The 15,786-nt window shown below is 44.8% G+C and overlaps 1 protein-coding gene across 1 annotated transcript in view; it reads left to right on the top strand.

Moving 5' to 3' along the window:
• The window catches only part of LOC146770975 (metabotropic glutamate receptor 4-like), a 117,290-nt gene extending 102,129 nt beyond the window's left edge, over positions 1-15,161 (top strand). The window contains exons 2-3 of the mRNA XM_085640381.1: positions 917-1,032; positions 14,879-15,161. Of these exons, the coding sequence (XP_085496507.1) occupies positions 917-966 (50 nt within the window). The 3' untranslated portion in view covers positions 967-1,032; positions 14,879-15,161. The remainder of the gene's footprint in view (positions 1-916; positions 1,033-14,878) is intronic.
• The last annotated feature ends 625 nt before the right edge of the window (positions 15,162-15,786 follow it).

The following is a 15,786-nucleotide window of genomic DNA, read 5'->3' as shown; positions in this document are numbered from 1 at the left end:
ATTACTCTTGTGATTAATGTTCCTGCTATAGAGAGAGACACAAGTTTTTTCAAGTGGCAATTATGACTCGCCATAAAGTAGTGCAGAGGGTTAATATGCCTGCTGCAAAGAACAGATCTGTATTTAAAGTGGATAGCTGAGTAGATTTGTAAAGCCAGCCTTTACCAGTGCATGAAGAAAAATATATATATGCGAGAAAGGGGCTGTGGAGAGATGAGGATCTTTTTTGCCTTGTGGTAGTGAGGAAATCTGAGGAGGAGCTCGTGGGAGGGAAACTGAAAAATATTGTCGCATCGGGCACCACCAGCGCTAAAGCCAGCCATGAGGATTCCAAATGGTCCAGTTTACATATATGACATACACAGGCTGGAGGGGGTGCACCAAAGCTTCACCGCAGCATAACTTCCGAACTTTTGGTTAACCAGTGTAACACATGCAAATGATGCTGACGTGGATTTATCACAGGCCTATTTCAAATGGAAAATCCATACTTCTGTCATTTCCCCCTTTGCATTTCACCTGTGCTAGTGTGGAAAATGTGGACAAGGAAAATTACCCATAGAGAGGGAAAACAGCAGAAATCGTAGCACAAACACCAATTTCTGTGGTTGTCTTTCATTTTGAGAGACTGCAAATACTGCAGAGATCTATGTGTTACCTGTATATCAAAGGTTACATTTCTAGTGAGATAGCTCCCTCCCAGCAAAGCACTGACAGTGATTTTGTGACCTGTGGATTTTGTAAATGTGTTTAAATGTCAACCATCTATACTTTAGTAATCTGCTTAAATTTGTTAAGTTGTATCAGTTAAGTTCGTTGTTGGACCTATTACTTCTTAAGCAGTCACATGTTGGTAAAAGGCCAACAGCATAATTACAGTGCATTTATTTAACCATGCTTTTGATCCCACTTTCAGGCCCACTGTCTCAGCCCCCAGTTATTTTCATGCCACGGCCATGGCACTGATCTCTACTTGCTTGAGAGCCTCCTATGTGGTAATCAACCCCTCTGTATGCTGACCACCAAGGGCTGGTGAGTATCGACATGATGTTGTGCAGCTATGGTTATTTTGGGGCCTTACATGGTGGCCCATGTTTCGCTGCTGTTCTGGTGCCCTCCATACAGGGGCGTAATACAGGCCCCTGCAGCCCCTGTGGTGCGGGTGGGGCCCCCAAGCTCCAGGGGGCCCCCACAGCACAACACTATGGCTGCAGAGCTCCCATTTGAGCCTGGTGGGGGCCCCTCCACTTGCCTTGCAAGAGGCCCCCTTGAGTTTCATTACGCCAGTGCCTCCATATGCAAATGAAAGCTCATGGTGAGGCCCCAGTTCTTGAAATCCCAGCATTCAATGGGCAAATTGTTTTCAGTGTCCTAATTCCAGTTGGCGGCTATCTAGGTATCCTCTATATACTGCAGTCCAACTTGGGTGAAGAAGTAATGGATCATAGGATACTTCCTCTATAATGACTCTAAAATGAGAGGCTTGAGAACACTTCCTTGTGCTGCACAGCATTAGATATTGTATATTTTTCATTGTGTTCAAAGTCCCCTGTCCAATATTTGTTCCAGCATTTTCTTCTTTGTTTTTGGATTTTCTCCAATGATTTTTGTTCCAGCATCCACTTGCCTTCAGCTGTATAGTATTTCATTCCACGCCGGTCTCAAGAGGGTATTTTGTCTTTGGCATGTTCGTTACTGGGAGCTTGCTCTGCACCAGCATCATCATGGCCACTGGAAGGGGTCACCCTTACCTCTGGCAGACAAAACTAGGAAACTAAGAGAATCTCAACGTCGAACTCTTGACAGACTTTGGCACACACAAATCAGTCTAGCGAAAGAGATCTTGACCCGGTCACTCCACTCCGCACGGCCCCCGTGTGCCCAGATTCTGCTGCTGCTGCCTTCTTGGCCTCTCTTGCTGCCGCCTCTCCTTAAGGCCCCTGCTTTCCAGGCTTGCCCAGGCTTGCCCAGGCTTGCCCTCGCTCTCCCACTCCGTCTTCCCGCTCTTTCCACCCCCCCCCTTCTGCTCCCCGCCGCTACTCTCCTGCGGCCCCGCCCCTTCTCTTGGCACCCGCTCCCCATTCGCCGCCCCGCTCCCGCCTCCCAGCTGCTCCTCCCTCCCACTTCGCCATATATGGCGGGGATCGCGCGTACGCGCAGCGGGCACGCGCAGCGGGTGCGCCGATTGTGCGCCAAAGGCGCGCCAAAGGCAAGCCCGTCTACGCCTGGACCGCGCCGAGCGCCAGAACCCCTGGACCCCGCCGGAGCCAGCCAACTCGACAGAGATACGACGCCGCCACCCTCCACGAACTCAACACCGGCCGACAGCCAGCTGCTACCAAGCCTACCCGAAACGCACCCACAGAGAATTCACCTGCCACGCCTGCAACTTCACCTGCACCTGATCCTGCACCGCACCCACCAAGCCAGTCTCCAGCAACGACCACCTCAAGTGCATCTTGCTCAACACCCGCTCCATCCACAGGCACGCCGTCGAACTCTGGAACCTTCTCGACAAAACATCACCAGACGTCGCCTTCCTCACAGAAACATGGATGAACGCCTCCTCAGCTCCTGACATCGCCATAGCCATCCCGGATGGCTACAAGATCGCCCGGAAGGACCGCGTCAACCAAGCCGGAGGAGGCATCGCCATCGTCCACAGAAACACCATCCGAATCACGACCAACTCCGACGACACCCTCACCGCCGCCGAACACCTTCACTTCCAGATACACATCGACCCCAAGACCACCCTCAGAGGCACCCTCGTCTACAGACCCCCGGGACCACGCACACAATTCAGCGAAGCCATCGCAGACTTCGTCAGCCCGCACGCCCTTTCCTCCTCAGACTACATCCTCCTAGGAGACCTCAACTTCCACCTGGAGAACAACAATGACAGCAACACTGCCACCCTGCTGGACAACCTCGCCAACCTCGGACTCAAGCAACTGGTGAACACCCCCACCCACATCGCCGGCCACACGCTTGACATCATCTTCTCCTCCAGCAGGGACATCTCCTTCAGCCACTCCACCGGACTGCACTGGACAGACCACAGCTGCGTCCACTTCAACTTCAGGAGAACCACGACCCACAACCACCCTCAACAGGTTCCACGCAGAAGCTGGAGCAAGATCACCGCCGACCAGCTCACCACCTCCCTCAGCCAGAACCCCCCCACCAACACGACGGACCCCAACGAAGCAGCCCGCAACCTCACACAGTGGCTCACCAACTGCGCCGATGACCTCGCACCACTGAAGTACCCCCCAGCAGACACGGCAGCAAGAAAGCCTCCTGGTTCACCAACGACCTTAAAAACTCCAAGTAAACCTGCCGTACCCTCGAGAAAGCCTGGCACCACGACCAGACTACAGAAAACATGACAGCCCTCAAGAACGCCACCCGCAAACACCACCAACTGATCCGCACCACCAAAAGGACCACATTCAAAGAACGACTGGACAACAACTCCCACAAAAGCAAGGAACTCTTCAGCATCGTCAAAGAGCTCTCCAGCCCCTGCGCCTGCAACAACGACATCACACCCTCGCAGGACCTCTGCGACTCACTCGCCTCGTTCTTTCACCGCAAGATTGCCGACATACACAACAGTTTCGGCGCACAGACCGCGCACCCTACCACCGATCCGGCGCCCCCCACCACCACCCTCCGCACCTGGACGACGGTCAGCACCGAAGATACCACCCACACGATGAACACCATCCACTCCGGCTCCCCAACCGACCCCTGCCCACACCACATCTTCAACAAAGCCGACTCCATCATCGCACCCCAACTCCGGAACATCATCAACAGCTCCTTCGCATCCGCCACCTTCCCAGAGAGCTGGACACACGCCGAGCTCAGCGCCCTCCTGAAGAAACCCACCGTGGACCCCACGGACCTCAAGAACTTCCGCCCCATCTCGCTCCTCCCCTTTCCGGCCAAAGTCATCGAGAAGATCGTCAACAAACAACTCTCCGCCTTCCTCGAGACCAACGGATCCCTCGACCCCTCGCAGTCCGGCTTCCGAGCAAACCACAGCACCGAGACCGCCCTCATCGCAGCCACCGACTACATCAGGTCCCTGCTTGACAACGGGGAAACAGCTGCCCTCATCCTCCTGGACCTCTCGGCAGCCTTCGACACCATATGCCACCGCACCCTGATACAGCGTCTCAGCAACATCGGAATCCAAGGAAAGGCCTTGGAATGGATCATCTCGTTCCTCGCTGGCAGAACCCAGAGAGTGTGCCTTCCCCCGTTCCAGTCCGTGGCCACCGAAGTCATCTGCGGCGTCCCACAAGGATCCTCGCTCAGCCCCACCCTCTTCAATGTCTACATGAGCCCCCTCGCAGCCATCGCAAGCCAACACAACCTCAACATCATCTCCTACGCCGACGACACCCAGCTGATCCTCTCCCTCACCAACGACCCCGCCACAGCCAGAGCCAACCTCCAGGAAGGAATGAAAGACGTTGCGGAATGGATGAAGCTCAGCCGGCTGAAACTGAACTCAGATAAGACAGAAGTCCTCATCCTGGGAACATCCCCCTCCGCCTGGGACGACTCCTGGTGGCCCCCTGCCCTGGGCTCTGCTCCAAAGCCAACGGACCATGCTCGCAACCTGGGCTTCATCCTGGACTCCGCCCTCACGATGACCAAGCAAGTCAACGCCGTCTCGTCATCCTGCTTCAACACCCTGCGCATGCTCCGAAAGATCTTCCGGTGGATCCCCACCGACACCAGGAAGACGGTCACCCAGGCCCTCGTCACCAGCCGACTGGACTACGGAAACACCCTCTACGCTGGAACCACAGCCAAACTACAGAAAAGACTCCAGCGCATACAGAACGCCTCTGCACGACTGATCCTGGACACCCCCGCTTCAGCAAGATCTCTCCCCAGCTGAGAGACCTGCACTGGCTCCCCATCAGCAAGAGGATCACGTTCAGACTCCTCACCCACGCACACAAGGCTCTCCACGACATGGGACCCACATACCTCAACAACCGCCTCACATTCTACACACCCACCTGCCACCTCCGCTCCGCCAGCCTCGCCCTTGTCACCGTCCCGCGCTTCCGCAAGACCACCGCCGGAGGAAGACCCTTCTCCTACCTGGCGGCCAAGACATGAAACTCCCTCCCCACCCACCTATGACTGACCCAGAACCATCTCTCCTTCAGGAAACAGCTCAAGACCTGGCTCTTCGAGCAGTAGCGGATCCCCCTCCCCCCAGCGCCTTGAGACCCTACGGGTGAGTAGCGCGCTTTACAAATTCATTGATTGATTAATGGATCTCTACCAAGGACCTTCAGTGGATCGCTCCCAGACTCTTGCAAATGACAACAACAGCCTCAGGAAATCCTGCAACTATGGAACGAAACTTTGTTGTTAAGACAGGCCTTGTCTACCAGAGGATCAGATCTTCCAATGATGTCATATTCTATTCCATGTTTTTTTAGAAATAAATTAAGGGTTTTTGTGTGCCTTGACAGTACACTTCACCTTCCATCCAATGCAATTCACTGAAGATAAGTCTAAGGTGGGTTATCTAATGAGAGCTCTGACCGGACCAGCATTGGCTTGGGCTACGTCACTTCTTTACATCGGAGATCCCAGTATTGTCAATAAGTATAATTTCTTGGAAAGCTTCAGGGAAACATTTGAGTGATTAGATCTGGAGGTTTCCTCTGAGAAAGCCTTGTGTGATATTCAGCAGGAGAGCAGTGATGTCCTTACGTATATCTCCAGATTTCCACAGACAGAGGCCGAGATAACCTGTATTGAGAGAACCCTAATGACCTTGTTATGGAGAGGACTCAGAGAGGATATATTGAACGTGCTGATTTATTCTGCTCGCTCTGCAACTATCCACAAACTAACAGGTCTGGCATTTATTATTGAAAACCATCTATAGAAACTTAGGTCAGAGAAGCTCAAATCTCAAACTTCCCCTGTTGCCTGGAGTACTAGAGTTCTTTTTACCAGAATACTGGAAAAGATCTTGAGGATCCTTCAACTGCAAGTGGAGAGAAATCCATGTATATTTGTTCAGCTCAAGGAACACTTTCAGTTCTTGTTATAGAACACCAACAGAAGAATAGACTCTACATGTACTGGGGCCCATCCGAACACTTAGTCCAATTGTTTCTTTACGTCCACAGAGGCCTTTGGGAAATGACTAGTTCTTTGTAAAGGGGAAAAAGGCAGGTGAGCATCAAATTCCCTTTGTTGGAACATCTAGAAATTCCCATACCGTGCTTTTTCTGCTTTCTGTGTTGGCTAGTCTTCCAAAAGGGAAATCTTTTGAGATGTCCACTCTACTGTATTGTGGAGCTAGTGTACTACATATAGATGATAAATGGGCTGCAGAGAGAAGTATTCCATGAGTCTGTAAAGATTCTTCGGAACAGGTCCAAATTGTGGATGGTTCTCCACCGGTCCCTAGTTCAGTTAAATACATGTTGATTCTGACTTTTGGTCATCATAAGCAATTTATATCATTCTATATTATAACTTCACCCTTCAACCAGTTATGCAATAATCTTGGTGGTTCCCTGGCTTGCTTGATACAATCCTTAAATCAATTTAGTAACAAGGTTTGTCTCTGTAGCTTCCCAATTCTGTCAAAACCATTGCTATGTCTGTAAGAACTGTTGGTTTGCCAAAAAGGGTCTCAAAGTTAAACCACAGAACCAAAGTACAGAAAAGGTACTTCAATCCTTAACGCTCCAGAATTAACCATTTTATGATGTTTCTGGAGAAATATAAGGAGTTGTTCCTGCTTCTCACAGGAAGTTCAATTGTGCAATCACTCTAGAACCAAGAGCCAATGTTTCTTTGGTAGGATCTACCCAGAAAAGGAGGTCTTGAGACAATATCACCAAGAGAATCTACAGAATGGTCTCATTGCATGGTATTCCTCTCCAGCACGGGCCTCCATGTTTATTGTCCCAAAGAAGTAAAATGAACTAATGCCATGCATTGACTACTGAGGGGTGAATAAAGTCACAGTTAAACATCCTTATACTTCCCACCATTTTTAAAGTTGATGTCAACCCGCTAATGTAGGTGGTTTCTAAAATGGACATTTGACTGTGTTGTGTTAGAGTAATCATGCAGTTATGGTACTTTAGCAATGACAATTACAGTGATGTTTTTAGGTCATGTTATACCACTCCCTGTGGATATTCAGGGTCAGAAGTCAAATTATGTCACTTCCTGTGATGTCATTAAGGTGTGATGTCCCTTCCGCTACCCAAGGCATTTTGGTGAATCGATGTCCGTGGGGATGGAGATATTGTATCAAATGCCACAGACAGATCCAACATTACCAAAATAGCAGCACCTCCCTGATCCACCTGGCAGCATATAGAATTTGCAGCTGCAACCAATGCTGACTCAGTGCTATGACCACTGCGAAATCCATTTTGTAAAGGGTCCAATAGATCATGGGCAGTTATGAACTCATCCAATTCCTGGTTTAAATACTTTTCTAAAATGTTTGCTGGTGCAGGCAACAGCAAAATAGGACACAGATTTTTAATATCCACTGCATCCCCATCAGGCGTCTTTTGGAGGGGGATGACTACTGCCACCTTCCACATGTGGGGAAATACTCCTGTTGACAATATCTAGTTGAAGATCTTTACCAGGAAGGTCACAATCAAGTCTGGTGCATATGGATCTCCTTACCCTCATATCACCAGATACAACTACTGATAGCCCCCTCAGGTCACTTAAAAAAAAATCCGGGGTTCGTAAGTGAATCACCTGGAAAAGATACAAAAATGTAGGGAATTTATGCATTTTGACAATATTGCAGTGTTCAATAATGCTAATTGGAGGGTGGTTCCATTTATGCATATTAGTGATAACTGACTGTAGCAGAGGTACATAGTTAACTGAAGAATATGGTCAACATTAGCACTGATCTTGACCCCCAGGTATGTAGCAGTTACGACAGTCCCAGAAACCGTGTGGTCTGCTTGAAAATTCACAGCATGGGTTTTCGATAAATTAGACTTGTAGCCAGAGACAACTCCAAATCTGTCAGTCTCAATTAAGATTTGATCCTTTGGTCCTTAGCTAAAAGTGGATCACATGAATGAATTGCAACATCATCAGTGTATGAGTTAATCAGAGAGTGTAAGAGTTAGGCTGATATGAACCTCCCTTCTCTGGGGGTTTCTCTTTTTTTAGAACAACTATAATAATAGTGGAACTACATGAAGTGGGAATTGCCCCACCTTTGTCGATGCTTAACAGTAAATGCATATAGCAGAAACAATATCTTGCTGAATGTCTTAAAGAATTCCAAAGGGCTAGTATCCTCGCCTGCTGCCTTTCCCTATGGTAAAGATTTGATTGCTGCCTCTAATGAGTGGTAATATCTACCTTAAGCCCTGCAGACTGATCTCGGTCAAGGCAGGGAAGAAAAGCACTTTGTATGTATGCATCGATCTCTGGTTGTTGGGTAGGTAATGAGCGACCATAGATATCTTTATAGAAAATCTGTGAATTGTTCCACTATAGCTTGGGGGCCCTAGTGAGGAGTACCAGCTTTTCCCTAATGCATTTAAATATGTTCCTATGTCATTTTTCTGGATTTGATGTGCAGCCACTCAACCAATATTTTCCCCATAATCATATGGAAGGGCTTTATTACTATGATACTTAGTCTCAGCTTTTTCCCGAATCCCTCCTTCCAATAAACAACAAAGCTTCATCTGTGGTAAATAGGCAGAACACTCATCCTGCTTTTTATCCCTAACTGTTTGGGCATGCTGATTTTCTGCCTCCTGCATTTGATTGCGACATTTAGAAACCTCATCTTTCTCTTGCCTGTCAGTGTGCAAAATATACTGGAGCATGGCACCTTGTATATAAGACTTTATAGTGTCCATACAACCTGGGGTAAAGTAGAACCAATATTAACTGCTTTATATTCCCTGAGACAGTCAGTCACATGAGTTCTATAAGCAGATTAAGAAAAGAGTGATCGGAGAAAGGTAAAGAGAGGCCATTCCTTACTAGAAGTGGGTAGCTGAAGTCTCAGGGGGACGGGATAATGATCTGAGGTGATTTGAGGACACACCTCCATGCAAGCAGATTGAATCGATCATTGGGGAAAAAAACATACTGAGTCTGGCGTACTGCCTATGTGGTGCAAAAAAAGTCTAGCCAGGTCTCATAGGATATATAACGTCCACCATACATCAATTAAATCATGAACCTGAGCTAAGTCCTAGATGGCAGCTGTAGTTTTCACCATTTGAGGATAAGCAGCCTGGTTAGTAGTGTCATTCGCAAAGTTCATAATACAATTAAAATGTCCAGGAAGTACTGGGTCCGCTGGCCACTCCAATAACTCTAAATTCAGTCAATCAAACAAGCCTGGATCATCAATCTTTGGACCATATACAAAACAGATAGTGATCTTAGTGAGAACCATAATCTGAGCAATCACTCACCTACCCTTAGGGTCAGAAGCGGTTTTCAAGATTGTATATTCCAAATTTCTAGATCAAAGTATGGCAACCCCCACATATAGAGATCAATTGATTAGTTTAATAACAGGATTATACCCACACTCCCATATAAGAGACCAATCTTCATAAGCAAGATGAGTCTCTGTTAAACAAACAGTCTGTGGCTTGTAGGCAAAAATCTCCTCGCTAACCAACCAACGCTGAAAGGGGAGGTTAAGGCCAGCTACATTCTGTGACATTATCTTTAACTGAGGCATAATGTGTGGCTTAAATCAGCCAAAGTTTCAAACAGAGAGAAAGGGACCCCTGTACCAAGGGAGAGGGGTGCCAAGCAAGACCGTTAGTCAGAAAAAGGAAGATCTCCCTTGGATCTATATATGCCAACAATCATTCAAACACATAAAACTTTCAAATTTTTTTTTACTACTACTACTTGTTGAATTAAAAAACCAACAAACTAAGAAAAGATATGGATCGTTTTTCCCAAGAAAAAGTCTACCCTTTTTTGAGGGAGAATTATTTTCAACAGAGAAATGAGAATATCTGGGAAAGACCTCCACAGAGACAAGTATACAATAGAGGGGGGAGGAAACAAGTCACCTTCTCTGAGACCTCGGGATCTAGCAGTGAAGATGATAACGAAATGAGAGATGATCCTACAAATAGAGGTAATACTAGAGGTTACATTCCTTTTTTAGACTCGCGCCAGAGGAGAGGACAGCGCTACAATGGGAACTCAGGGAGGGGTCAGATGAACAGGGGCCCTCCACAACAGCAGGAATATATGCGGACAAGGAGTCAACGATACTGGCGACAGACCGAGCACCAGTAATCAACTTGTCAGATAAACTACTTAGTAATATGGAAATCAATATCCTCAGTAAGGGTTTTAGTTTTGTTCCATCCACTACCATTGACAAATTTCAATTAGAAAAAGATCTGCGCTCTTTCTTCCGTAAAGTACGATTAAGGAGATTTTTTGAAAATCGGGAAAGTCAGGAACGGGTAAATCTATCCGGCCTCAAACCTAAGTCATCATTTACTCCAACTCTAGCCATGGTAGGGAAAAATATTGAAGCATTTGGAAAAGCAGTTGAGAGTGGCATTAGTAACATCCTTGGCAGACAGAATAAAATTGGTCCTGAACAAAATTTGAATAGGTATGAGAGACAAGCCCTTAACTCCTTAAAAGCAGATAGATGCCTGACCATCAAACCTGCAGATAAAGGTGGGGGGGTTGTTGTTTTCAATACCATTGATTATGAACATGGTATGCTCAAGTTGCTTAATGTTGAGGAACATTATAAGCGCACAAATGCACAGAACTTAGATGTGGTGGCAAGAGAATGTTTGGAGCTTCTGAAAGAGGCTAGAGAGAAATCTTGGATTTGTGAAGACGAATTTAAGTTTTTAAACAATATGGAACCTAAAACCCCTGCCATATATGGCCTACCCAAAATACATAAAAATGCCACTGACCCACCAATGAGACCTATTGTGAGCAGCATTAACTCTCTTTTAGAACCCGTAAGCAAGTATGTTGATCATTTTTTACGCCCCATTGTGTGTAACCTAAGATCATATGTGAGAGATTCGGCTCACATTATCTCGCTTGTTGAGGGACTTCCTTTTTGTGGAGAGACTCAGTGTCTGGTTACCCTGGACATTGAGTCTCTCTACACAAATATTCCACAAAATGACACGGTTGAGGTCATTCGTGATATCCTGAGAGATCAAGATTTAGGCGGAGCCAATGCTGACTTTATTGTTAGCTGTGTCAGTTTGATTTTGAAAAAGAATGTTTTTCTATTCAAGGATAACTATTACAAACAGCTTAAAGGGACCAGCACGGGGGCCACCTGTGCTCCCAGCCTGGCCTGTCTCTATGTTGGCCAATTCGAGGCTAAACACATCTATAATGAGGTGGCCCCCTTTTTCGAAAATGTAGCGGGCTGGTACCGCTACATTGACGACATCTTCTTTATTTGGGAGGGTGATATCGAGAAACTAAATGTTTTTCTCAATTGGTTGAATCAGGGTGATCCCAACTTGAGGTTTACATCACATCATAGCAATAGCAAGGTAGACTTTCTAGATATCACCATAAAAGAATCTAAAGGGAGTCTTGATGTTGATTTGTTCACTAAACCAATGGCTAAGAATACTCTCCTCCACTTTTCCAGCTTCCATCCAAAGTCCCAAAGAGAATGCATTCCGTTCAGCCAATTCCTTCGTCTTCGAAGGAATTGTTCTGATCTACAGGACTTCTATAGACATGCAGGAGACTTGAAGCGTAAGTTCAAAGATAGAGGTTATCCGAATAAACTCTTGTCCCACTCCCTCAAACGTGCTAGGTTTTATGATCGCGAAGCATTGGTCAATAAACCTGCAGTCAGAAAAGAACCTCCTAACAAAGTTGTCTTTGTCCGTAAATTTTCCCATCTTAGTAATCAGATCAAAAATGTAGTCAATAAACATTGGCACATTATTAATCACGATGAAGAAACTAAATTGGATAAATCGCTATTTGCATTTAAAAGGAATAGCAATTTAAGAGATATGCTGGTGCATACATATCGTGAGGAGAATGACTTGATACAAAGGACGATCACCAACATTCCAGCAGTTGGGAATGTGAGATGTGGTACCTGTAATGTGTGTCCATTGTGCATACAAGCAAAAGAAATCTCCTACAATGGTTTCACTACTCGATCCACAACGCTTAACAATTGTAGGAGCAAAAACGTGATCTATTTCTTACGCTGCCCCTGTGATCTCGGATACATAGGGGAAACTGGTAGGGAAATCCGAGTGAGAATGCAAGAGCATAGGTCAGCTATAAAAATGAAAAAAGTGACAGCACCCCTTGTACCACATTTCCTTGAAGCAGGACATGGAGAGAATGATTTCTCTTGGTTTATCCTAGAGAAAGTTAAGCTTGACAGGAGAGGTGGCAACATGACTTGTAAACGTAAGGCCCATGAACAATGGTACATTTCTCAGTTTAATACCACAAGGAAAGGCCTCAATTCACGAGAAGAGTGGGAATCTCTGTTAGTAAGGTGATTTTGTATTTCTCAGCCTGGCAATTATTGGTATCCTTTGCTTGGCACTTTTCATTCTCTCTGGTCCTGCGCTTGAGGTCTTCTTACTTATTATTAAAATCTTCACGTTATAAAAGATACTGCCATAACGAAGTGAATAATGCTAATAGTTGAAGATGAGCGCTCTCTAATGACAGCCGTGCTGTTTGAATTAGTGTAAATCGTAGTATTGGCACATAGAAATTAAGTAGGTGTGGATAATAAGAATCTGTGTTGTGATGATTCCTTTACCTAATTTCCCTTTACGTGACTTTGTCATTCTACACATTCTATCGGGACATTGAGATATTTACCAACTAATTAGTGTATTCGCTCACAGAAGGTAAGGTGACCTCGCGGCCTTGCCATCTTTTCTTTGCTTTTCGGGTCGTTATGCATAATCTTTCGCGCTCATGTTGCTGTGATTTTCGTTTCATTCTATCAAGCATAGTGTAGAAGATCGATGCCTTTCTAAGTTATAGAACTGGGTGAGACATCAACACCTTCAGTATATTAGAAAGAACGGGCTTTAATACATGATTTCAACAGTATCAATACAGTACTAAGATGGCGTCTCCGGTCACAGACATACGAGCTGGCATTTTCTATTTCTATCTCTACTTTCTGTGACCCGGAAGTAGATTCTTTCAGTTCCGTGGTCTGTATCTCCCAGGTGATATTTAAGCCGGAGAAAGGACGAGTTCCGTGTTCAATATATTTGAAGGAATCCATCTTGTGGACCGCATTGAACCCTGCTAAGGTATGTGAATATAGATAGCATTAGAAAATATCTCGTATTCACGTTGAATACGGGGTCGGTATGGTCATTCATGCTTTGTATCTTTCCTTTGTAGGGACGCACTTGATCTAAGTGTCTATCTTAACCACGCTGGAAGGGCTTTTGAATAAATAAAAGGTACTTACTTATATTGAGGGTATCTACTAGTGTAGATGTAATCGCTGGGAGTTATCGGAGTAATCGAGGCACTTGTGTTCTTTTCCCTGTAAGGACGCTCTATATCGGAGGTTCCATCCACTCCACGTCGGAAGGGTGTTAGTAGTTTTAAAGGTACCTACAAATACGGAGGCTATCTATTAATATAGTGAGGGAGTAGTCTGTAATTTGGGTTCCTCTGAGGGTTATAGCAATAATCAATATGCCCGTAATGCTTGACTATAATTCTGAATAGTTGAATATTAAGGTTGGATTCGCTCTTTATGAACATTTACGTAAATCAAGGTCTTCGCGCACCTCATGGTCACTGCCTATGGCGGTGATGCTTATGATACTTGGGAATACATAGCCCTGTCAAGTAAATCGATTTCATACTACTCTAGATGTTTAAAGAAAACAATTTTTAGTCTTTCATGACAGTGGCTGAGGAATAAATACCTGAAAGTTCTGTGACACTATGATGAGTTACAGACCTTTGTGTCTTCATCTGTTTTAGATATTTGATAGGACAACGACCTACGATTCCTTCACACTTAGAAAACCTTGGTCAAGGAAGTGTATATATACAACCTGTCTGCACTAAGGATATCTCGGTAAATATAGAACCGTATGACTGCAAAAACTGTGATCAGATTAATAAGAGATGGAGCCTAGCCTATGGGTGGGTGTCAATTTTAAACATACATCTGTCTGTTATTGGTATCTTTAATAGGTAACAGACTTCTATGAGAATATTGTCCATGAGTCAACCGATGGAATACTAGCCCTATGGCACCACTATTTATGCAAGCTTAAAAGAACTCATAAAAGAAAAAGGAACCTTTAAGGTAATACCCAGTAATATTTCTAAAGTTCTAGAAATGATATATGAAGAACACTCAAATCTAATATCTGTAAATAGCAAAATAAAGCACTTTTGTGCTGAGGAGTAATATATATATATTAATGAAAAGAAGTTTGCCACAGTGATCATGGAATAAAAATTGAAACATTGAAAGCTATGCTGTCTTATATGAGAGACGTATTTAGGAGAAAGGGAATATTCTCTCACAAGCTACCTAACTTACACTATCATGAATGAGTAGCTGAATGAATATATATATACATATTTTTTAAATAATTTGTTCTTGGGGGAGAAAAGATTTTTTCCTAAACCCAAAGGTTTTTATATCTAAAGAAAACACAGTAGATGTGTAGATTGTTATATGAATGAGCATATGTGTGTTTTTACTTAAACGCCTAGAGCATGGGCAGGGTCGGGTTCATTGAAACATGTCGATTTATGCCACAATAAGGGGAGACACTTATGCTGGTTTGTTGTACATGTTTTTCAGAACTTAATTGGGATCAGCAATATATCCTGAGGAAGGTGTTGGCTTAAACCTGTGGCCTACCGAAACGCGTCGATGCTTTAACAAAAAAAGAAAATCGGATAAAATCTATGACAATATGGGTTGTGTCATATATGTAATGTAATCATATTTCTATTGGGATCACAACCGATGAATCTTTGATTTAGTGATTTTCTTTGTTGAGCGGGAATAATTTCCCTCTTCGTTCTTCTTTTTCCCAATTCTTTTGTTTTTATGAATTATTCAATCATGTATTGATATTGATTTTCACTGTTGGTACTTTGTTTTATTGTGTGCCACTTCTTCATATGTAAAATTCCCATTGATTTTAATTTGTTTATATGTTTGTGAAACTGTTTTCCAACTGTTTTTTTAACTGATATGTACAACTGCTTGCTATGGTGGGATACTATTGTGACTTATTTTAATAAATGAATTATTGTACAGTTTGTTTGTTTCATTGAAGCCGATTCTTGCCCTGCCATTTGGTTAAATTTTTTTTTAAATCAGCCAAAAACATCTCGACAGTATATGGGTAGCGCTCTTCAGCAAGGCTAAGAAGTATGTGATCACAGCTCCTCATTGTACCTAGCATGCTACCAAACCACCAAAAAACCCTCCCACAAAAATGATAGAATAGCTAGTATGAATAACATGAATAACAAACACCCTCCAAACACGCAGTCCCACTCCAACCGCAGGGGGAAAAAAATCATCCCATCCCCTAGACTGTCAGGACACCAAGATAGCCCTTAGTGCACTCATTGCCTTACCCCAAACCCCGCCTCAATTACGCAACTGTTCTGGGAGCATATATTATTTTAGAACCCGAACAAAAACATGAGAGGTAACCATGAGATAAGAGCCTGAAAACTAACTAGGGGGAGCTA

The sequence above is a fragment of the Triturus cristatus genome, unplaced genomic scaffold, assembly GCF_964204655.1.
Source record: "Triturus cristatus unplaced genomic scaffold, aTriCri1.1 SCAFFOLD_266, whole genome shotgun sequence".
Taxonomy (NCBI): Eukaryota; Metazoa; Chordata; class Amphibia; order Caudata; family Salamandridae; genus Triturus; species Triturus cristatus.
This window is presented reverse-complemented; position numbering and strand designations above follow the sequence as displayed.